This window comes from Tasmannia lanceolata, unplaced genomic scaffold (genome assembly GCF_043159265.1).
Source record: "Tasmannia lanceolata isolate RefF3 unplaced genomic scaffold, GAP_Taslan_0.1 ptg000016l, whole genome shotgun sequence".
Taxonomy (NCBI): domain Eukaryota; kingdom Viridiplantae; phylum Streptophyta; class Magnoliopsida; order Canellales; family Winteraceae; genus Tasmannia; species Tasmannia lanceolata.
In genome coordinates, this window is record NW_027518693.1 from 963,301 (window position 1) to 988,568 (window position 25,268).

At 38.4% G+C, this 25,268-nt stretch overlaps 1 protein-coding gene across 1 annotated transcript; it reads left to right on the forward strand.

Moving 5' to 3' along the window:
• Positions 1–2,874: 2,874 nt before the first annotated feature.
• On the forward strand, positions 2,875–24,134 carry LOC143848041 (methionine-tRNA ligase, putative / methionyl-tRNA synthetase, putative / MetRS). The gene is made up of 17 exons (XM_077356821.1): positions 2,875–3,187; positions 4,329–4,473; positions 5,989–6,142; positions 6,319–6,474; positions 6,644–6,874; positions 7,074–7,217; positions 9,384–9,474; positions 9,736–9,842; positions 9,990–10,104; positions 16,096–16,214; positions 16,359–16,424; positions 16,517–16,645; positions 16,861–17,004; positions 17,144–17,258; positions 21,602–21,834; positions 22,085–22,186; positions 23,721–24,134. The coding sequence occupies exons 1-17, from the start codon at positions 3,067–3,069 to the stop codon at positions 23,949–23,951; spliced, it is 2,403 nt and encodes an 800-aa protein (XP_077212936.1). The 5' UTR covers positions 2,875–3,066; the 3' UTR covers positions 23,952–24,134.
• Positions 24,135–25,268: the final 1,134 nt, after the last annotated feature.

The window sequence follows — 25,268 nt, forward strand, 5'->3', positions numbered from 1 at the left end:
AAGCAAAAGGGAACATGAAGTGTACTTCAATTTCTCCTCCATTATTTGACTACCTCTATTGGAAGTACTACCAGTTTGAAATTCAGAGAACGGGTCAAAATCTAAACTAAGACTAATGCATCCATGAAGAATTTGTTGGAGTTTGAAAATGAGACGATATTGGTTTTTTTATTATTTAGGTTAATTGAATTCTTCTCCACCTAAGTAATAAGGTTACCAATTTTTAAAATTAAACCATGTCAGAATCCTTTGAATCTAATGAATTAAGTATCACATCGTTAAGAAGCAAAATCAATTTCATAATATTCATGAAACGTACAAGTTTACATGTTAAAACTCTTCGAAACGCATGGGCGTCTGAGGTCTTTTTCATTACTCATTAAAATAGTTCACAAATTAGAAATTTCTCATCTAGTGAAGAAAAGATGTTAGCCGACCATAGACCAAGACGCAGCTCTAGCGTTAGGAAACAAGATTTCACTAATCTTCAATTATTTACACAGACCCTAATCAGTGCTCATATTAAAGCACTTAGGGTTGGCACTATCTGTCTTAAGTACAAATTAAAATCTTAAAGAGCATTCAGTTTAGTTCACAAAGCTTAAACTATTATGTGGTAGAGGGAAGGTGGTGATTATTTATTTGTAATCTGATTTTTACCATAATTTTCCACCATTAAAATTCCTCCTTAGGAGCATGACCTATATGTCAAGGTTTCACTGATGAACATCAATTTTCTTTGCTTTGTTAATAGAAACATAATATAAACAATCTCATAGACAATAATGGCATTGACACTTAACATTTGGCATTTGACTACCCAAAAATGGTAGAGATTGTGGTTGTGGAAGACTAAGAACCACTTTTTGGGGGATCAGGCCAGTTGGTCCATCTGAGAACCAAATGTCAGGCATATTTCCATCGGCCCCACCTTGATCGGATGATCCTCGCCCATTGATCCATGAAGCCATACTTGGAGTTACTCCAAGAACGATTAATCGTTGATTCTTATAGGCCTTTTTTCTTATGTAGAGGACGTCTATGCTTCTGCTCAGGATGTTGGAATTCTATGTTTCTTCTTCTTCTTCTCTCTCTCTCTCTCTCTCTCTCTCTCTCTCTCTCTCTCTCTCTCTCCATCTACTTGGTTATATTCCAACACTGCACGGGACTGGGACAATAATGTCAGTTTCCGATCACCAACTCTCATTTACGCGTGCATATCCGGCCCTATGTGGGATCCGAATATTGATCGTTATGATTGATCCAGATGGTGATTGTTCCCCTAGTCGGACTCTTGCCAGCCATTCTCATTGTCTTATTTGATTTGCCTTCACATTTTTACACATAGGACAACCTAACATGGCAACATTTCCCTTTCATAAACCATAAGAAATACTACCTAACAGAAAAACCGCAAGACTGGTACCTAAATAAAATAATCTATTAGGTTTCTTCTCCAAAATACATTAGATTAATTGTAGATGTAACTTAATGATATGATAGACAATGTATTTATCTTTCTTACCATCTACGCAATGATTTTGAATAAGTTGATTGACAATACAAGAAATATGTTTAACATCAAGAAATATGTATTTCTTAGTATTTCATATTTCTATAATAAAACATGTTTCCTTTTGATTCCAAGGATAGAACATTCCTATCGAGCTAAGGTGAATAAGTCAATGTTAACAAGATCTGCATGGGAAGCTGGTCAGATTGACAATGACTTTAAGACAAACTTTTAAACTAAATGTGGTTATTGTTCTAATAGGTAAGATAATCAAGCTTCATATCAAACTTGGAACTGTTAATAGAAGCTAAGATGGGCAGTGTGAAATCATATATTGGCTAAGACCAATCATTTTAAGTTGAAATCAAACTTCAAATGAGTCAAAAGTTTACATTAATAAAACATGGAGTTGTCTAGGCAATTTCACAAAAGCTCATTTGGGGGCGGGCTCACTTTTGCAAGAGATAACAGCTAATTCGGATGAATATTAAATGAGCTGGCTCAGTCAAAATTTGCTACTAGGTGGCTGCCCTCTCCTGAAAAAGTGAGCCGCGAAATGGGTGTTGCGAATTAACAAATCTATGCATAGGGGGCATGTATGTGAAATCAAGACCGTTAATCTTTTCACGAACTGACATCACATGTGTAAGACAAATGACTATAAAATTTAGGGCGTTGATAAATTCACCCGCTTCTTGATCATCCTATGGTGTGGGCTGTACAGTCCATTTTGAAAAATAAGGGGTGAATACTGTAATAGTTTGTAGGGCGGGACTAGTCCATAGGGATGCGCGCAGGCACCCGGAGACCACTCGCAACGGGTAAATAAGGGGGGATTCGAACGCTCGTCACTGGGGAGCAAACCCATGACTTTACGCCAAAGAGCCACACCGGAAGGGTTTAAAATTTACCCAATATATGGCTATTTCTATCATTTCCATGACGCAGGGTATTTTGGTCATTTTAAACCCATATTGACAAAACAAAAAACATCCAACTTGCGTTGAGTTGGTTTATATTTTTTAAAAAACCCAAGATTCCTAAACCCAGCCCATGATTTTTTTCGGATTGGTTTGAGCCCAAGTTGCAACCCTACATAGATACCCCACCCGACCCAAGTTGCAACTTGCAACTTGCAACCCTACATAGATACACCAAAGGTGGGTGTCTCAAGTAAAAAAAAGGGGTGGATATATCACTTCCCCTTCTTAGTTAGGGAAGTGATAAATTCACCCCATTGAAAGAAGAATACACCCCCTGCAAGAAATCCTTGAGGTGTATTATTCTTCCCGGGGGTGAAGTGAAGGGAGGCGGGGGGTGGGCGGGGGGGGGGGGGGGGGGGGGGGGTAATTTCGTCTTTAGACCTTAGCCCTAAGAATCCACGTCACTCTCAACCTGAAACGTTGCGTTTCCTACAAAAAATAAAAATAAAAATGCTCTACACCTTGATTCCACTTTCGTCTCCCTGTTGGCCCCTTTACTCTCATTTTGCTTCTCCCTCTCTCTTCTAACCGTTGGAAGAAAGAACGAACTAAACCCTAACCCTAGAAAAAATGGCAGATGGAGAAGGGGGAAAGGCTCCAAAACTTCCGATCCCAGGCCAAAGAAACATCCTCATTACCAGTGCTTTGCCTTACGTCAACAACGTCCCTCATCTCGGCAACATCATCGGCTGTATTTCTCTCTCTCTCTCTCTTTCTCTCTCTATTTGTTTTTTGCTTAATTTCATTTCCGTGATGGAGAAGAAAAGCTTTGTCAGATTCCTAATTCCTTTTTTTTTTTACGCATGGAAATATATAGATAACGTGTTCCAACCCTAATCAATTTTTTTTAGAGGGACCTTCAATTTATGATGATATCCCTCTAAACTAACCTTAATTATATCAGTTCACTCTAAATTAATGGAAAGGGAAAATTTTCCAACTGAAATGCTTTTCTTGCAATCCAAACAGGACCTCTTAAGGGCTGTTTGGATACGAAGATTTTATAATCATGGAGTTTAAAATCCTGGATTTTACAAGCTAGAACCTGGATTTTATATTTTTAGGATTGTAATCTAGGTTTTAGCTTGTACAATCCAGGATTTTACACTCCCGGATTATAAAATCCATGTATCCAAACAGCCAATTAGTCTTTTTTAACTGATTGTGATGATGGAGAAGAGAATTTTTGTACTTGCAGAAAATTTCTATATTCTGATCATGGCTAACTTTTATTCGCTTCTTTTCTCCTCATGATTAAGATTTTTTTTTCTTCTTTACTTGGTTATGATATTTTTCCATTTAGGCCCTGTTTGGATTGCAAGAAAAATATTTCTGGTGGAAAATATTTATTAGGATTTTTTTTCTTTCCACGATTTAAAAGGAAAATGATATGATTATAGTTAATTTAGAAGGATATTATCATAAATTGAAGACCCCTCTGAGTAAAAATTGGATAGGGTTGGTTCAAGTTATATTTGTAGTTGGGAATTTTTGAAATATTTTTCTTTTCTAAACTTATCCAGAAAATTCCTGCAATCCAAACAGGACCTTAATGTCTCTCTTCCCCTCTTTTTTGTGTTTATCAATAACTATGACGGATGAGAATATGAGAAGCAAGATATGAATGAAAAAATTCTGACTGTGTTTGTTATTTGTGTTTTTCTGCGAATTCCGGGCTTTTGCTGTTGTTCTTTCTTTTAATTGCTTTTGAATCTCTCTTATTCAATTTCCTTTTCCTATTGTCTGTCTATCTTTGCAAATTCTAGTTTTCCCCTGAAATTTATTTGTATTTTCTGAATGGTTATCTCAATTTATTTATATTTTTCCTTCAGGTGTGTTGAGTGCTGATGTGTTTGCTCGCTACTGCCGCCTTCGTGGATATAATGCCATATACATGTGTGGGACTGACGAGTATGGGACAGCAACAGAGACTAAAGCCTTGGAAGAGAACTGTAGCCCTAAGCAAATTTGTGATAAGTGAGTGATCTATATTTGTTCTAAGTAAATATGATTCTCATTCAATCTATTTGTAAGGCCTGATTGGACCCACAATATATACATTTTTATTATGATGCTTTTCCATATCACACGCGCAAAATTTTGTATATTGCAATAGAAGAGCTTTTTCTGTGAGATAGTTTTTCTCAGCAAAGGAGTCGGCTCTGTTTTATCTTGTGCTGAGTTCTTGTCGGAATCTAAGTTTTTGGACACTGCCAGGTCTCCATATAAGCATTTTATAGAACATAAATATTTATTCTTTTTCCCGCATAGGTTGGGAATTTCAACCATGGCTTTAAATTTTTGCCAAAACTGGTATGAAATGACCAAAATGTTTTCGATTCCATAACTAGTGAACACATACCAAAACAAAAAACGTAAGTGGATATATTACTTTATTTTGAGTTTTTGACCGAAGCTTGGAAACATCTTGATTTAGTTAGAAATTTGAGTGATAATTGTATAAAATCACGACAACATATGGAGAAATGCTAGAAAATCATTTATTTTTTAAATAGAAAAATTAATCATTTATTAAAATTATTAGGAAAAAGGAAATAATATTTAAAAAAACAGAATAGGCAAGGAAATTATATGAATAACTCAATTTATACTATTGTAGTGTTACTACATATTTCACTAGGTGTTCAATGACTCAATGTTATTAAATCATGATGCGTGGTTTTCTTGCTTAATTGTGGATTTGTGCTTATTTTAGCATTTTCGAAGGTTTCATGTTAAATGTCCATCATTTGATTTTATAGCACTTCCACCAAAATGTTCATCTGAAACGACATGATTTCCTTTTCGCCACGACCGAAACACATACCAAAATTGAAACATGAAACCTTGACTTCAACTTCGATTGACTTGGTTTCTACCCTTGGATCTCAACACTTACACTAGGTCTTGTGGCTAAACATTGTGCAAACTATGACTGTATCTTCTTTTACCATCTCGGTCATTGGCTTTTGTTTGTACAAACTATGACTGTATCTTCTTCTACCCTTGGATCTCAACCCTTACACTATGTATTGTGGCTAAACATTTGCTGTTGTACAAATTATGACTGTATCTTCTTTTACCACCTCGGTCATTGGCTTTCGTTCTTTCTAATAACATTTCTACCATTAAAAAAGAAGAAGAAGCTATTGTTCAGTTGCTGCCCTCCACCAAACAAAAGAGATTGAGAAAAAATTCGAGCCTTTAATACTGTTGATGAATTCATTCTGGCATTGGCAGTGAACAAGGTCGCTGCGTTATTTTTGGTGGCAGGTTCTGGTGTACTTGGTCTACTTCTTTTCTTCGTATTTACGATGCAAAGTATATAATCAATATACTTTTTCCTCTGATCTCACATTACAATATTACTTGTGTAGTTTTTCTATATTTCGTCAAGAGAATCTATTCTTGTTATGATATTCACTTTATTTATTTTGGGAACAAGTTTTATGTGTATGCCACTTTTTCAACTCGGTTATCCTGCTTATGCAGATACCATGCAATCCACAAGGAAGTCTATAAATGGTTTGATATAAGTTTTGATGAGTTTGGACGCACATCAACTCCCCAGCAGACTGAAATTTGCCAAACAATTTTCAAGAAACTGATGGAGAACAATTGGCTTTCTGAAAACACAATGCAGCAGGTACATAATTAACTTTGTGCTTATTTAGATATGGCTTTTTGTGTAAGTAAGGTGAAGATTTAGTTTTATAATCTCATACATTGCTTGTTAGAATGATTTCTTTCTCTATTAACTCACATTTAGATATGTGTCCTTCACCATAACTAGCTTTACTTTGTTTGCTGATTGTAATACAGCTTTATTGCGATACATGCATGCGCTTCTTAGCTGACCGGCTTGTGGAGGGCACATGCCCCACGAAAGATTGTAATTATGAGTCTGCACGAGGGGACCAGTGTGAAAAATGTGGAAAATTGTTGAATCCAACCGAACTATTGGATCCTAAGTGCAAGGTACGTTATTTCTTCTTTTATTTAGCATTTTCTCATCTGCTTGACTATAGCATTACTTGCAATTCATATGGGTAACACACTGTACAATCGATGCTGTAGAGGGGTTGAAAATTGAATACTATTTACATTCCATACTAATTGTTATATTTTCTGATTGAGCTTCTTATAGGTTTGTCGCAACACGCCGCGCATTCGTGACACGGATCACTTGTTTCTAGAGCTCCCATTGCTGAAGGATAAATTAGAAGAGTATATTAATAATATGTCCGTGGCCGGATCTTGGAGTCAAAATGCTATCCAAGCAACACATGCATGGCTAAAAGAAGGACTGAGATCCCGCTGTATTACCAGGGATCTTAAGTGGGGGGTTCCTGTTCCACATGAGAAGTTTAAGGACAAGGTTAGTAAGATTGGTGCAATTATATAGTCTTTTCTACGTCTATCCCATTTAGTTTTTAAACTAGCGATCTCCTTGTTGGGGCATGAATTGCTTTGCCCATCTTATTATGGAATATGCTAGGTTTATGCTATATTATATTACATATTTCTGATTGCACTTCTGGAATTGATTGCATGAATTCCTATGATGCTGTGTTCAGGTTTTTTATGTGTGGTTTGATGCACCGATAGGATATGTGTCAATCACTTCGTGCTATACCCCTGAATGGGAGAAGTGGTGGAAGAATCCTGAAAATGTGGAACTGTATCAGTTTATGGGCAAGGATAATGTTCCATTCCACACGGTAAGAATTCCTTGAGACCTAAAGATTATCAGGATACTTTGCAAATTATATACTTGACGTTTTTGTTGGATTGCAACTTTTGATTTTTTTCTATATGGTTTCTTGGTCTTCCTGATTTATTTGTTGCATTTTCAAATGTTTATGAAGCCTCTAATCATGTTGTTTGCGTTTAATTGTCTTACTGCTGGTGGGCCTTGGACATTTCTTTTTTTGAGCAGTGCAAATGTTAAAATAGGAAAAGAAAGCAAAGAAAAACGCAAAACAAATACAACAAGATAAATACGACTCCGGCATCTCTTCCATCTAACTCCACTGTTACATAGGATACCGTGGTTGGTAGCTTATCTGCCCTTGAGTTTCCTTTATGTTGAGTATGGGAATAGGAAGTTGATGGATGGTGTAAATAAGAGGTTGAGGTTATTTAGAGTAAAGAACAATTATTCCTAAATCCTTCATTACTACCATCGCCGTCAACTTGGGCACGAGTAGCAACAATCCATCATGGATGACCTGCATGGGGAAGCCACAGCATGCAACGAAATCCCAAAGCCCATTCCATATGCCAAATAAAACCCTAGACATGCAGTCAATGGGAAACCCTAACCCGGTTTCAAATGACCAGAACTGGGATATGCATTGAGAGAAGAACCAACCCACGGCTCCCATCACTCCATGCTATCCACAAAACAGTGCGAGAACTCTTGGCTTAGTTGATACGGGTTCATCTATGGAAGTTCGAGGTTACTGACACCCTCCACTCTCGTCATATTATGATGTGCCCAAGAAAAGAAAGAGGATTTGTTGGGCTTGGACTGATGAAGTAGAAGAAAGCGAGATGATTGAAATGCATTCGGGCATTGCTCCATCATCCCCAAGAGTCCATACGAATTTTATTGAGGTAGATCCGGATGAACTTAGATGGATTATCCAAGCATGAAAGTGCTCACTGATTGGCAAGGGTCTGGACTAGAGAGTTTCTCTCCACTATCTCCCGACTAAAGTAATGTGATTATTTATGGCGACTGAGAGGTAGTCTAAAGATGGTCGAAATGGGCTTCAACTTTTTCATCTTTACCTTTCCAACAAGGAGGATTTCAAAGAGCTCACTGGGAGGGATTTCTTGAAATGGACAGTTGCATTCATCTGGGATAGTGATGTTCTGCGTCTGAAGAGCTGCTACAATAAATAACTATTAGTTACCTTCCAATGTACCCCTCCCTGCAGACTGTTTGAAAATGGCTGAATTATTCTTTTGAATTGAAGCCCATCAGAGACCAGTTTCATGTGAAACTGAAAACTGGATAGGTGCAATTCCTGCGTGCAGACGAAGACTCACCGAGTCCAAATGGAAGAGATAGAATATAAAGGAAAGACCAGAGCAGCAAAACTGGATGGAAGGAGAGATTTATGGAAGTTAGAAACCTTCTGTTTCATTGGGTTGCGAAATACAACCGGGTAAATAGGTCATCCCAGTTGCTAGAGATAACTTGGCACCAATGGGGTGTTGTTGATGGCGAGGATTGCAAGGGCGCCCTCTTATAAAATATAATAAAAAATGAAATAAAAGACTGGGTCGGGTTTTTACCCTTTAAACCCGACCCGACCCGAGAATGGATAGGTTTTTTCAAACCCATACCCAACCCAACCAAAAACCCGAACCATGGTTTTTTCCGGCTGGGCTGATGTACCCTACCCAAGTTGCCACCCTACTAAATTATGTTAGGAAAATGCTTCAGAGATGCTCTTGCTTCTTTATTTTTGAGAATTTGGCTCTTCACTTTGACACCCAGCTCCGCTAGAACTTCTTATGCCTGATGATTGAACAATGTGTCTTAGTAGTGAGTTTTAGTTGGAAGGTGCTTCGTGTCAACCATGAGGTTGTGGGTTCAAGCCAGCTTGCCTAGTTAAAAATGTGACATTTGCAGATAATTATACCTGACGGTTGAATAATATGTCACACTAGTGAATTTTATTGTGTTTCATTCCTTGAACCTTTTATTGTCAAGAAGTTTGTCCATGTGTACCTTTACAAATGGATTTGCATCAAATCAACTCTTTATGCCAGTTATAAAATCATGGTGAAATTATGGTAACCGTGTTTAATTTTTTTGTTTTTTTATCATCAGAAGACTATGATTTTTTTTTTCATTAATATTCTAATTGCAGGTAATGTTTCCATCAACACTTCTTGGAACTGGTGAAAACTGGACATTGATGAAGACCATCAGTGTTACAGAATATTTGAACTATGAAGCAGGTCTGCCTTTGCTATCTAATAACTGTTCCTTCACCTGCAGTGCCAGTTTCTTTTTTTAATTTCTTTTTCAATTTTGAAAGATGGCGAATTCATATGTTATTGTTGAACTGTCTGATATTATTTTTCCTTTTTACTGAAGGGTTATATTTTTATTTATTTATTTGCTTTAATATTTCAATAACAAGAGAGAAATATTGAGATTTTGACATTGTACTTCTGAGTTTTGTTTTGCTTGATATCCTGCTTCGGCCATATCTTCAGGAAAGTTCTCCAAAAGTAAGGGTATCGGTGTTTTCGGTAATGACGCAAAAGATACAAACATTCCTTCTGAAGTATGGCGATACTACTTACTTACTAATAGGCCAGAGGTGAGTTTTCATAACACAATATATACATTTGAGCTTTGCCTGAATGATAATATATTTTTTCTTGATTGGATTTTGTATTCAAGCAATTACAATTTCTTAGATTATCAAAAAATAAAATAAAAAATCTTATGGTTTTGGATGAAACAGGTATCCGACACATTGTTTACATGGGCAGATTTGCAGGCCAAACTAAACAGCGAGTTGCTGAATAACCTGGGGAATTTTATTAACCGAGTATTGAGCTTCATTGCCAAACCACCAGGTTAGTTGTGTACTTTTTGAAAGACCTGCCTAACTTGCCTAACTTTGAATTATATACGGTCCTCAAGTTTTGAGATTTTATTCTAAATCCTTTTTTAGAAAAATGAAATGCTTCGGTATCATAATGGTCTCACTAGAAACACTATCTAATACTTGAAGGAGCAAGTGGCAGCGAATTTGCTTTTGCAGTGGCATTGTGGCTATATTTGTATCTTGTAATCATGGTTCCGATCTTTGTCACAAGTATCTCTCTCAGGAATTTCTCGGCAAGAGAAAATCTTAGGATATATTAATTTCTTTTTGGGGGTTTATATTGGGAAAAAACAATAAAGTAAAATTATTTAAAAATATATAAATTAAGAAAAAAATAAATAAAATTTTTTTCGTGAAAATATCATAAAAAATTCGTAATATTATCGCAATAAGTGAAAATATCGCCATATTTTTTAAATTCTTGAGATTTTTTCAGGATTTTGTCGTTTTATCTAAGTATTGTGATAAAATCGCTGTATTTTGAAAATATCTGTGACATAAGTTCTGATCTTATTGATCATTCAGGCATATCGAGGTTTTTGATGCTTTAAATTTACTCTCAATTTCTATTGTATATCCATAGTTCTAGGGAAATTCTACCCAATTTGGGCTCCTGTTTTGATATCCTGCTCACTATTGCTTCCTCCTTCCACTTCTTAACCTCTGCAAAGATTTCTTTAGCACTGCCACTTTCCTACTTCTCTACCAAATATGAACCCACTGTGGCTCCCGCTTCGTACAACTAAGGATATATCCTACTTGGGAGCTTCACGGGCATGCTCACTCATCACAGTATATTTACAACCTTGTGCGGTGAGTAGGCACTAGAATAGAAATGTAGCTGCACGAATAAACTTGTAACTTATTTCTTTTTTCTCTCAAAAAGGTCCAAATCTATTTTTGGAGAGTGTTCGATATTTATAAAGATAAAACACTTGGTACTGATGCTTTTACCATGGTTTTTTTCCCGAATTCCGGGATCTTATAGAACATTCCTTTATGCAGGTTATGCATGAACCATTCAAAAAAAAAAAAATGCAGGTTATGCATGATTTTTTTCCCCATTCACTACCAACCTGTTATAGCTTTCAATGCTTCTTTTACCGATTTAATACCAAATATTAGGAATGCTGCAGATACCATTCAAAAAAAAAAGGAATGCTGCAGATGTTAAGGAGTTCAGCCCATCAGTCTGGCGGGGTGGAGTCTATAAGGTTTTCTCAAAGGTTCTGATTGGCATCTAATTTATGTGATTTTTTGGCGGGTTGAAAATTTTTTGACGGAGTGTCGAAGAAATTGACTCTGTCAGAAGGTGTCTAGTGGGATGATCCACAAGGTAGATTTGAAGAAAGCATAGTAAGTTTTTTGAAGGCTTGAGTGCAATGTCCTCCTCTAGACTCTAGAGAAAATGAGAACTGGTTTGAAATGGGGCAAGTGGATTAAGTGGTGTACCTCCTCTGTGTATTTCACTATTCCAATTAATGGAGGGAAATTTTTCCTTTCCTCTCTAGAGGTCTACATCAAGGAGATCCTTTGTCTCTTTTCCTATTCACATTGGCGCATGAGCCCATTGGCTACATTTTCTACAAAGCCTAAGAGATTGGAATGCTTAGAGGAATCAAGGTAGCCCTCGGTAGTTCAATTGCATCATGTCTTCAATATGTTAATGATATATGGCAAGGAGTAAAGCTTCTATTGATCATGCTTGCCCTTAAAACTAAATCCACTATTTTTTTGAATGATCGACAATTTTATTACTAAAAGGACCTAGATGGTCAAAGTACAAGAGCGGCTAAACAAGAAAAAGCAAAGAAGAAACTAAAACAACAAGGGATCATGGAGGAAGAGAATCAAATTGTTAAAGTATAAAAGATAAATAACGCCTTCTTCAACAGCTTAAGCTTTTGGAGAAGTTGGTAAGTTAACATGGTATCAGAGCCAAAGGTCTCGAGTTCAAACCTCCCAGATAGCAAAAATCCGCAAGCGATGGTCAGCCCAAAGTGGGACCACATGTACCACGTGTTTGCCAAGTGGGCCACACGTGCGGGGGAGTGTTACAGTATAAAGATAAATAACGCCTTTCTCCAACAGTTTAAGCTTTTGGAGAAGTTGGTAAGTTAACACAAATAAAGCCAGGGATTCTTTAGACAAAGAATTGGCCACCTTATTGGCCGAGAATCGGCCACCTTCATAAACTCTATAGCCAGAGAATCGGCCACCTTATTGGCCGAGCGTCGAACGTGCTTGAACTCAAATGATGAGTATCCCATCCAAGATGGGCAAAGCAAGGTTGCCAGAGTGGGAATCGAAGGCTCCCAGGGAAGAATCCTGCTTCCTTGGTTTCTCCTGCCTCAATGCATGAGGCACAATGGTCAATTATCATAATACTTCTCTTTCTAAGGAAGTCCACTGTTCGAGTCCTTTCGCGACAAGCCGCCCATCCAATTGTACACACCCTAGAAGGAGCTTCGGTTGTCCACACTCTAACTACTTTGGAGGACGCAGCCAGGGCATGCTACTGGTTGATGATAGGAGGACCTAACAGAGAACTCTCCCGATGAATTCCAGATCCAAACCCTTTTATCTTCCCCATCCTGTTTTACATATCTCTTTTCAAGAATCTCCATGAGTCTAGCTATTGAAGCGAGCTCCCTATCAAAGAAATTTCTTCTAAACGGAGGCCTCCAAATTACCTTATGTGTTCCTTCACAAAACCATCCTTGAGTACTGCAATCACAAGTAACTCTGGAACCAAATCTTTTAGTGTTTGATCTTCGGACCACTTATCTGCAAAACCGAATTCTATCCCCCTCATAAACTCTGAATCTGATACCATCAGCAAACCAATGACTAAATACCGTATTTGTGGAGTAAACATTAGTGATCATGTTTTGATTGATTTAATTAAAATATCCTCGGCATGGAAACTATTTCTCTCCCTGTTCATTACGTGGGATTGCCTTTGGAAGAAGATGGTAAGCTTAACGCTCATGACTAGAATCCAATTGTGCAGCCTAGAGTGGACAGTTGGAAAGGTAGATCTTTGCCCTTTCCAGGGAGAATATCTCTACTTCTTTTTTGAACATTACATCTTACTTTTTGCCCTTTTATTGTATTCTTGTGAGTGTGGTGGATATGAATGAGAGAATTCAAAAGAACTTCCTTTGAAACGATGACCCCCCCCCCCCCCCCCCACCCTCTCTCTCTCTCTCTCTTGTAAAGTTTTTTTGATCAATTAGAATGAGGTTCACACGTAGAGGAGGTGGGTCCCTAGGTGCTAGGCATATTAGACTCCAAAATCAGTCTCTTCAAGCAAAATGGTGCTATAGGCCATTTTTTAACCGAAATGAGTTGTGGGAAAAACTAATATTTACCGAATATTAGAAGCTTGATCTGAATATCTGCTTGGGGAATGGATCCCATTGATGCATGACGATCTATGGGGGGAAGGGATCTCAAAGAAGGGGTCATGTTGCGGCCAAAATCGGTGATCTGCTGATGTGGGCTCGGAAGGGTTTAGGTCCTCCTACGCACGTGAGCAAACGGTCAGAAGGCCAACCCGGAGTTTGTTCTCCGGGAAGGCCCTTCGATGCTTGAGTCAGTGACTGGCAACAAATAGGAGAAATCTGCACAAGAATAATAAATCTTGGGAATTTGAATCTTTATCTTGGAACCTTAGAAGGCTATTTATAGTAGGGTGCTAAGGGAAGATTAATGATGAGATTACCCTAATGCCCTTAGACAGGTGTCGTCTTGTGATTTAGAAAGGGTTCACTCAGGAACCTTCCACAATGGGCAAGATTACTTAGTTTCCCTCTGCCACGTGTCAGCCTGTTATGAAGTCGTTATTTTCACCTCCATTACTCTTTACCCACCGTTAGCGTGCATCGACAATTAGGCCGTTATTCTCACCTCCGTTACTCTTTACCCACCGTTACCGTGCATCGACGATGCTTGAAATATATTATGACTAATTGCATCAAGTCTTACTTTCTTCCATGGCAGTGTGGCAAAAAAGCCATCATCGGCTTTTAAAAGGTCTGCTATGGTTTCAGTTCTTGTTTTTCCGGTGAGTAGGAAAAATTGGTTTTCGACGAGCAAAATAGTTTTTCCGGTGAGTTGGAACAGTTGGTTTTCGAAGAATAAAATGGTTTTTCCTGTTTGTCGGAAAAGTTTTTCCGAAAAATCCACTTTTCGACGAGTAAAATGGTTTTTGCGGTGAGTCGAAAAGTGGGTTTTTCTACCAGTAAAATGGTTTTTGGTTTTTCCGATGCTTGCGTGAAGGCTTAGAGTCCTTTTCGCTAGGTCCAAAAGCTTCCGTTAAAGCGAAAGATTTGATCCAACAGTAATCTTGCATATTGAGCTTTCTGATATGCAGCTATGGCTAGGCGATCATATCATGCCATACCGGGAATTCGATCGAGTCGTGGAGGGAAGGTGAAGTTAGCATGCCTGGCCGGTATGTCGGAAACAGGAATAGATGCTTCAAGATGGGGATGTGAGATTGCCCTCCACTCATTGCGGGTTTCTAAGGTGGAATGGACTTCAATTGCCGATGACATTCCACTCATGAAGGGAACTCTACCTAGCATCCTAGATCCGTCCCTCGGTTCCCTTTCCCTCTTTTTTCTTAAGTTGCTTGCTCTTTGCCCATGTGAGGAAAGCCAAAAGCCTTTACAACAGAGGGTTGTGCCTGCGAGCCTAGCTATCTCTATGGGAAAACTACTTTTCCGACTCACAGGAAAAACCATTTCTCAACCCACTTTTCCGACTCAACGGAAAAACCATTTTACTCGTAGGAAAATCCACTTTTCCGACTCATCACAAAAACCATTTTATTCGTCGAAAACTCACTTTTCCTACTCACCGGAAAAACAAGAACTGAAACCATGGCAGGCCATTCAACAGCCGATGGTGGATTTTTTGCCGCGTTGCCGTGGAAGAAAGTAGGAACTGGCGTTCTCATTTTCCTTACAATAGTCATAATATACTTCAGGCAACGATGACACCCTCCTGAGCCTACCGTTCCTTCGGGTAAGGAATTCTCGAATCAACTTTAAATATATATATTTCAAGTATCGTCAATGCATGGTAACAGTGGGTAAGGAGTGATTGGGGTGAATATAACGGCCTAATCACAGGTTGACACGTGGCAGAGGGAAATTAAGTAATCTTGCCCAATATGGAAGGTTCCAGAGTGAACCTTTGTCTAATCACGAGGCGACACCTGTCCAGGGGCATTAGGGTAATCTAATCTCTAATCCGCCCTTAGCACCCTACTATAAATAGCCTTCTAATGCTCCAAGGTAAATGTTTCAATTCCCAAGATTTACTATTCTTGTGCAAGTTTCTACTATCTGTTGCTGGTCAGAAGACAAACTCCGGGTTGGTCTTCTGACCGTTTGTTCACGTGCAGAGGTGGACCTCAACTCTTCCGAGCCCACATCAGCAGATCACCGATTTTGGCTGCAATAGGAAAGTATGATGCAGGATGATCAACAGAAAAGCTAATATTTTTGCTCTGATACCAAATATGATGCACGACGATTGAAGGAAGGTCTAATACTTGACTCTGATACCAAATTGATATAGGGCCAATGCATATGAGAAAGATTATGGACATCAATGAGGGTTCGAGTAGGTTTTGAGGTGTGCAAATACAAGCCAGGAAGTTGCAGATTCATGATATCATGGTGTAGACTGTTGTGGTAGAGAATATGAGTGGAATGAAAGAATGAAAATTAAAGGTTTGTGTCGTAAAATAGGGGATGATTGGGAAAATATATCTACGAGGTTTAGGATAGGTTTGGAGTGGCGTAGAAATATGTTGAGAAGCTATCAAAAGATGCTGGGAAGGTGTAAAATGAGTTTTGAGTCAAAACAAGAGAGACACGGGATGGATTTGTCTATGTTGTATAAGTTCGTGCTATTCTTACTGGTGCCTTATCATTTTCTGCAGGATTAGGGTACGGTTCAATCATTCCTGAGGCTTCAAATGCAGAATCACATTCCTTAACTGTGACATTAGCAGAGAAAGTTGGTAAATATGTTGACCAGTATATAGAAGCCATGGAGAAGGTGATTGAGCGTATCCTTCACTAATACATCTTTTTCAAACTGAACATTCAGTGTAAATATACAATAGCTTGGTTTGGTAATTTTGCTTCCAATGGAGTTACTCAAAAAGGGAAAATATGTTTTTTTTTTGTGTCTTTGATTTAGGTTAAACTCAAACAAGGTCTCAAAACTGCAATGAGCATTTCTAGTGAAGGAAATGCGTATCTACAAGTATGTTTATAACGTTTTCTCTCCCCCTTGTATTTTAGTCTTATTTATTTATCTCACTGCAACCATAACTGAATTTCTAATATGTAATATAGGACAGCCAATTCTGGAAGCTTTACAAGGAAGATCCAAGCTCCTGTTCCGTCGTGATAAAGACTTCCGTTGGCCTTGTGTCTCTTCTTGCATCTCTGTTAGAACCTTTTATGCCGTCTTTCTCTATTGAGGTAATATATTTGGGCCACATATATGCTTTGTATGTCCTGCCCTCAATGGGGTGGGGATACCCAATGTCATCCATATATATATATATATATATATATTTATATATGCTTTGTACATCAGCGCTAACTTGCTACATTTTGGATTGTACATGCTTGTCTTACTTTCAGCGCTTTATTTTTCCATTCTGAGGATCTCCTGTTTTGTGGTGGCTTTTAAGGTTTTGAAGCAGCTTAATTTGCCTTCTGAAGCACAACTCTCAATTTGTGATGAGAAAGGAGATGTTGACAGGGCAAGAAGACCTTGGGAAATTTTACCTGCTGGCCACAAAATTGGGACACCAGAACCCCTTTTCAAGGAATTGGTATTATATAATTTTCTTATAATTTTGAATGACTTTTTGTTCTAATCACCATCCACAGATGAGCATGAAAGTGTTTCATTTGCTTACTAGGAATTAATAATGCTAAGGTTTGTTCATCTATTGAGACTCATTTTTGTAGAAAGATGAAGCCATTGAATACTTTAGAGAGAAGTTTGCTGGAAGCCAAGCTGATAGGATAGTGAAAGCTGAAGCAGAAAAGACCGCTGAGCTACTGAAGAAAACAAAAATTTCTGGTAAGATCTCATTTTTTGTGTTAATAGCGTCTGATTCATTGCTCATCTTTTCATTGAGATTGACTCTAAGGATGTCCCGAGCAAAAAAAAATGCTTTTTTGGTAACTTTATGTTGTTTGGTTTCCAATTTAGCATCACAATCCCTAGAGACTACTAGATAAGATTCAAAGGCAATAATTGATTGTCTAGTGATTTTTTTTTGAAAGGTAACGATAATTTTATTCCATAATAGAAAGGGGACAAGATGTTCCACAGGGTGTACAAGAGAAAACAGAGGGCACAATGGCCCAGTTACAATGTAATCCCGCCTTTCGGTAAGAGCATTCGAGTCGGAGTGATATCTACCCCTTCCTTAGCTAGGGATCAGCATGTGAGTTCGCTGATCTTCGCCTATGCCCTATCTGAGGATTGATGACTCGAATGAGGTCGCCAATGGCTTCCAATGTGGGATATAGTTTCCACGGGCCAGGAGATCGATTTAAAGAGCCCCCTTCAACCATTAAGGGGCCAAGATTGTTAGCTTCATACCATTGTAGGCCAAAAAGGAGTGCCTTTGCCTCGGCTTCGTTAGCACCGCACACACCAATGGCGCCCAAGAAAGACATGATGGTCCGACTGTCCGAGTCTCTAATAAGGCCCCCAATCCCGGCTCTTCCGGGGTTCCCAAGTGAGCTTCCGTCGAAATTTAACTTATACCATCCATCCGGAGGAGGGACCCATCTCGGGGTTGGGTACAAGCTTGCTGTTTTATTGAGACAACGGTGTTCCAGTTGCGGAGAGTACGGGATGCCATTTCGGCAGTGGGTGCAAGAAATGAGGGATATGCGGATGTCCAAAACAGTGTGCTGCCACGACCTTGATTTGCTCTTAAAGATGCGTCTATTACGCTCACACCATATATGCCAAATAACCGCCAAAGGGAGAGCTTTCCGCATTGCTTGCCCGATGCATCCAGAGAAAGCATCTGCCCAATTAAGAATAATGCTAGAAATGCAATTTGGTAGCACCCATGAGATTCCAAATGATTTGATAATGACCATCCATACCCTATGTGCAGAGTATAAAAGGGGAATATATGGACTCAAGCATGGTTTGATAGACTCCATTATGAGCTTAGAAAAAGAGAGTATAAAAGATGCGAGGAAGACAACTCTCTCTCTGTCACGCACCCAACCAAGTGTTACGTTGGTGATATTATCGTGAATGGGATAATAACAATTAAAATAAGAAGATAATGAGTTTAAAGTGTGATTTGACATGAAGGATCTTGGGCAGTTGTGATATTTCCTTGGTATTGAAATTTATAAAACTATGGAAGGAATGATTCCAAGCATAAGAAATATACTATAGATTTCCTCAACAGGTTCACATTGATGACGATCAGAGTGCAATTGAAATGTGATAGAACCCAGTGTTTCATGTTAGAACGAAACGTATTGAGATTGGTTACCTCTTTGTCGGAGAAGTGGTAGTGGGGAAGTATATCCTCTTTATGTTTTAGCAGTTGCCTTCACAAAGGAGCTCATCACTGATCATTACATCCATTGGATTGACAATCTGAGAATGTTCCAAGGAACCTTTCAGCTTGAGGGGAGTGTAAGAAATTGTTGTTTACCCTTCATTAAGGATATTTTTGTCATTTGTCCATATATGTATGTAATTCATTGTAATAACTCTCTTTTGTGAAAGGATTGCGACTCTGATACTATTCTTCCCCACGATTTCCTTCACTCTTTATCTTCTCTTCTCGCAACATATCATTCTACACGGTTTGACACTTGCACCAAAGCTCAGCTTGATGGAGTTGTTCATTGAAAATTCCCCATCTAGTCAACTAACTTTTGCGTTCTTGTTCTTTCTGCTATTCAAAGGGACATAGATCTTTTACTGCTTTTGGGGAAGAAAAATCAACGTTGTGAATTTAAAAATGATATAGGCCTGAACTGAAACAACTTACTGACAATCATACAATGCAGTCTAGGATCAAGTAAATTTTCTTTATGGTTCCACTAAGGTGTTGTTGTCTTGGTGAAACTCTTGAATTTCATATTTGCTACTAAACACAATCATAGTATACGGCCTCTATAAAGAAAACGTTCTCCAAATAGCTTTCTGGACTCATGTCTGTTTTAGCTGATGATGTTAACCAAATAATTTGTGTCTGGATGGAGTCTTCACACTTTCTCCAAATAGCTTTCTGGACTCATGTTTGTTTAAGCTGATATTGTCAACCGAAGAATGTGTGAATGCCTGAATGGATGGAGACTTTGAAGTACCGTCACCTGTTCAATTTTTTTGCTGTCTCTTCTTTACTGATTCCATCCTCTCTGGAATTTGGCTTATTCCCTTGGAGTTTCTACCTCGTTGATCTTGAGCAGCATGTCCATTCTGTTTTCCTGAAGATTTTCTTTAGCTGGTTGAGCTAAGTTGCTGTGGAGTGCCGTTGTCTCGAATTAGTAATATTTCCTTACAAAAGGATAAGGTTTATTGATCATTCAAAAAAAAAAAAAAACGATAAGGTTTATTTGTGTCGGTTCAGCATGAATTTAATCATACAGAACTCTAGGTAGTTGTATCCAAGGCTTTAAATTTCAGTTTTGATTTCGATTTCGATCACCATGGAAATGGGAATGTTTCAGTTTCTGTTGGAAATTTCGGCAGAATCCTGTAAAATCACAGAAACGTAGGCAAGCATATGCAAATGATAGAATTTTGAGATGAAACTTCAGTAATGCTAGAATAAGGACAAATATAGACTTAGAAACCATCACAAAAGCAAGACAGCCATGTGATGGTTTTTTATCATTAAAAAGAAGAAGCAAGACAGTCATTCATAATGGTTTAATACCATTAAACACCTAGTGAACAGCACATGTCTGATAATTCAGTACATACCACATTTCATGTGTAATTCTTACAAATATGGATACACCACATACACCACATTTCACAAGCAATTCATATAAATAAAATTATGAAACACATATTTATGTAATATACTACTAATGCACTTACGATTTGATTTTGAAATGCATTTCGATTTCGGTATCATTTTGGAAGGGATGGAAATGGAAACATTTCAGTCATTTCTTGTCGGTTTTGGTGGAAATTTAAAACCATGGTTGTATCATGCCAAGCTTTTATCCCACCAAGCTTTGTGTTTCAGCAAGATCAGAATTGCAACAGTCAGTCGGTGAGCCTGCTTCCTTCCTCTCCCTCACCTCATCTGCCTTTTTCTTTCGTGTTGTTTACATCTTTGTGATATTGAAAAGATCTTCACCACAATTTTCTGCTGATTGTATACTTAGTACTGTGTGGCGATGATGGAGAATTGAGCAGCTTCATGCAATGGATGAGATTCATTGATTCTCTCATGCTTTTGTATGATCTCTGTTTGTGCTCTGGTTTTGCCTTTAGTGTCCGGATTTGCGTCTGACCAATTTGTTATTTTCTCGGAAATAGCTTGAAACGGTAGTTCTACTGGACTCTGCTGTTTGAAATCTTAGGTTGTGCAGATTGTTCTGTAGGTTGCATCTTCACGGGACCTTGACCGAGACCAGGAATCTGGTGTGCTTCGACAATCTCTGGTTGTTGTAGCATTTGCTATGAGAACAAGTTAATATCCATATTGTAGCAGCCATTACTTGTTTCTCTACCCTCACAGTCATTAGAGGCACGGTTTAAAATTTCAGCCAAAATCCGAAATTTCGGCCGAATCCGACACCAAAAGTACCATGAATCGGTGTTAGTCCTAGTGTGGGCCCGTCCCTGGACCAAATTGGGTCTCTACAACTAGATTTTGGCTGAAATTCCGAAATTTCGGGAATTTCGGGCAAATTTTCATCCAATTTTAATTTTTAATTTGTTTCCGGATTTTAGGATTTTACCCAGAGGGCGAGCCTTGGTGCAACGGTAAGGTTGCTCTATTGTGACGTGGTGGTCACGAGTTGGAGTCACAGAAACAGCCTCTCTGCAAAAGCAGGGGTAAGGCTACGCACATCTAGCCCTCCCCAGACCCCACAATGGCGGGAGGCTCGTGCACTGGGCCGCCCTTTAGGATTTTACCCAAAATTTTGGCCAGCTAAAAATTCGAATTTTCCGTTTTTAACGAATCTCGGCCGGATTTCGGTTTCGGCCTCAGCCAAACTGATACCGAAACCGAAATTTCAAACCTTGATTAGAGGGAATGCTTGCTTTTGTTGAAGCTGATTTCAATGCCGACATTGTCTTCTCTTTGTCATGATATGGATGGAAATGTCTTGGTTGTTGCTGATTAAACTATCCCCATCCTGTTCTTTTTTTGTCTTATATGATACTTATTTAGGAACCCTGTTCTTGAGCAGATGGTAATGAGAAGAAACAGAGGCCAGCTAAGCTTGCATCAGAAGTGAAACCAAAGGCAGCTGAAGTGGAAATTTCTGTTTCTAGACTAGACATTCGTGTAGGTCTCATCACAAAAGTCCGGAAGCATCCGGATGCGGATTCCCTTTATGTGGAAGAGATTGATGTGGGTGAACCATCCCCACGCACTGTTGTTAGTGGCCTCGTCAAATATGTTCCTCTCGAAGAAATGCAGGTATGTGCTCTTTGCAACATTCTTTGTATTAGAAAGGGCCCGCCAGACTTTTGCAGTTCTATTATTTGATTTAACCATTGTTTTAAATTTCGGCCGAAATCCGAAATTTTGGATTTCTGTCGGGTCAGAAATCTGAAAATTTCGGCCGAAATTTGAAAAAAAAAAAATCGGTTTCGGTAGGGACCGATACCGAAACCGTAATTTAAATCCATGGATTTAACGTCCCTGCTGTTTGGTAACACATTGGCAGGATCGGAAAGTTTGTGTTCTTTGCAATCTGAAGCCAGCGACCATGCGAGGTATCAAATCACAAGCAATGGTTCTAGCTGCTTCCAACGACGACCATACCATAGTAAGCAATCAAAGGCCTTTAAACTTTGTTTTATTCCTGACACTTTATATAATTTGGGGAATGATGCTGTAAGAAATTTCTACGAGAAGCACATGTGAAGCATGAGTTTGTCCGACCCACAATTTGTTTGAAAGATCCAAACCAGTTTTTCCAGAGATTATTCAGATTGAACATTCCTAACCATTTGATCAGAAGAGTTCAAAATGGTTGCTTAAGAAATAATGAACTGTCCAGATTCAAGTTCATCGATTGAATGGCTATGAATCTTTGATCAGAGTTCTTTCAGATTATGTGTTCTCCAAGCTGGGGTACACCGAAAATGTGGAGTTTGGATCTTTTTGAAATAAATGTGGGACCAACTCACTCTTCTCATATGCTTCTCTCTGTATCATTCCCAATTTAATTCAATTACTTTGGTGAACAACGGCTTCAGAGGCTGGTTTTCACTGTAAAACATTTTCCTTTCTATAGTTTCTATGCAAATGCTTAATTGATAGAATGAGAAGCACATGAGATGATTAAAATGCCCCTAAAGTTCTTAAATGTGATGACCAAATTACCCTTTCCCAATCTGCACATGAAATAGACCGCAAATGCAAAAGAAAAAAAGTCTCTGTCCATTAGTGTAATGGTAAAACTTGCTTTAAAATTTTTGCAAGTGCCCTTGACAATTTTATGTTTTTACTGCATTTGATACAGATCTCTTTATATGATAATATTTTATCCCAATCTCCGTTAAATATTTTATTTTGTTACTTAATTTGCTGGTGAAATTATTAAAAACCTCTGTTTTATTTGGTTCTCTCTCTCTCTCTCTCTCTCTCTCTCTCTCTCACACACACACACACACACACACACACACACACACACTCAAAACAGATTTTATGGATGCCAAATGCTTAACTTCTTACACATTGTTGTGGGTAAAATGTGGAAACGAGCTCTATTTTGGAAATGCAGAGATGGAAACTCTTTCATAGGGAAAAATTGGACTTGGGTGTTATGAAATTTTATTGCCATAGTAATTCCTGTGACTGTAAAATGGTAGCCGATTCAAAGACTTGAGAATAATCTGGATGAATTAGAATCCACCAATGTTGCATCAGTACGGATATGAGTGTCGGAATCCGGCACAGGTATCAAGTGTCGGATTCGGCAAACCTCGAAAGGAAGGATTCGTGGATTTGCCAATATATTTTAATCAATCCTGAAATTTTATTCTTTTTTACATAATAATATGACTGTAACAAGTAATATATTGAAAATTTTAACCGGAGAAGTAGATAGAATGTTTTATTTCCGTTTAGGAAACTTACTCTTGGTAAAACTCAAAGCATCTGATGATTGTAACAATGTAAAGTTGCGGTAGTATTCAGAAAAAACAAACAAAGGAGATCTAGAAGTGTCTCAAAGAATCCTAAAGTATTGGAATTTGATACGTGTCCGACACGGATTCGTCGCCCGTTTAGAAGAATCCGTGTAACATGGGAATCTACAGATCAGGTGCTAATGAATTCAGTCTGTGGATTTTCAGGTCGAATTGGTGGATCCACCAGAGTCTGCTCTTGTAGGAGAAAGGGTTACTTTTCCTGGATTTTCCGGCGATCCTGTTGAAATACTCAACCCCAAGAAGAAGGTTTGGGAAACAGTCCAAACCGATCTACACACTAACACAGAGTTGGTGGCTTGTTACAAAGATGTGCCATTTACTACCTCAGCAGGTATTTGCAAGGTCTCATCCATTTCAAATGGGGCAATAAGGTAGAGCTTTGGTGCATTATTCAATTTTCATTGGAAGCAATTTTTGAAATGCTGATTCTAAGATAGATTGTTTTAATGCTGACATGCATTTTAGGGCCCAAGGCCAATGCATGTGTATTTGGCTGCCTACCCAATATGATAAAATAAGATTATCTATCTATAATCTATACTAAACATTTTTCTTTCCTTTGTCATTCGTTTTCTTTCCATGGAAAATTCATATTGGAAAACTTTTTTCTCTAGGAAAATCTTTTTTACTGGAATTTTTCAATGGTGGAGTTTTTACACATCATGCATGGGTGGGGCCAATCATTTTACAACACATGTTTTGATAAGGTGAATCCTGTCATTTTTCACCAATGCATCGTATAGGTGGGGAATACCATTTTACACCCATGAGTAGCCCCATCATCTTAACTCAAATCCATGCATTAGGTTCGGACCCACGATTTTACTCACATGCATACAATGGGCCAAGAATGCTAGTATAGGGTTATTGAGAAATTGTGATTGAATCTGATAGGTTGATTTTAGATGGTGCATCTGGTGGGCCTAAACATCATGACATATGGACTATTTTTACTGCCCAGTGAAATGTATTTTGCGCCATTAGATGTGGACCTTGTCTCTGTAACATTTGATTTTTCATTATTCATGTGGGCCCTACATATGCATGTTTAGCTTGCTTTGAGGCTATTTACAACCTTATAAATGTAAACCTTTCCTTTAGGGATTTTAAAAGTGTTCAATTTAGAGGCGTCAATTGATCCAATTCAGATCACATCCACCGATGTTTGTGGTTGTTTGGGTCACTATCTGTTCCTAAATTGGATTCTATTTTGGCTGATCTTCATATTCTTCTATCAACGTATGGGTCAATCCATTTCAAATTGGACCGTCCAGTGGGGGTGTCTTAGAATTTGGAGAATGTCATACAAGCATCTAGCCTCTAGAGTTAGATTAATGCCTAATTGGTTAGAGAGAGAGGTGCAACTCTTTCTTAGAAAAAAGTGATAATAAGGGCACATTTGGTTGCCTGGAATTTGTTTTCATGATAAATCGGGCATCCTCAAGTGTGAAGACCCTGAAAATCAGGAAACAGGATCCTGGAAACCCATTTGCAATGGGAGGATATGAAACCAGATTTTGGATTGGTAGTGGACTAAGTCGTCTCCGTGATGAGAAGTTGATAAAAATCGGAAACTCTGCTCAAAACCGGATCAACATTGTCCAGATTTTCAGCAACTTCTCATCATGGAGACAGCTGTTTTCGGGATTTGGTTTCCTGATTTTCAGGGACTCCACAATTGAAGATGCCTGA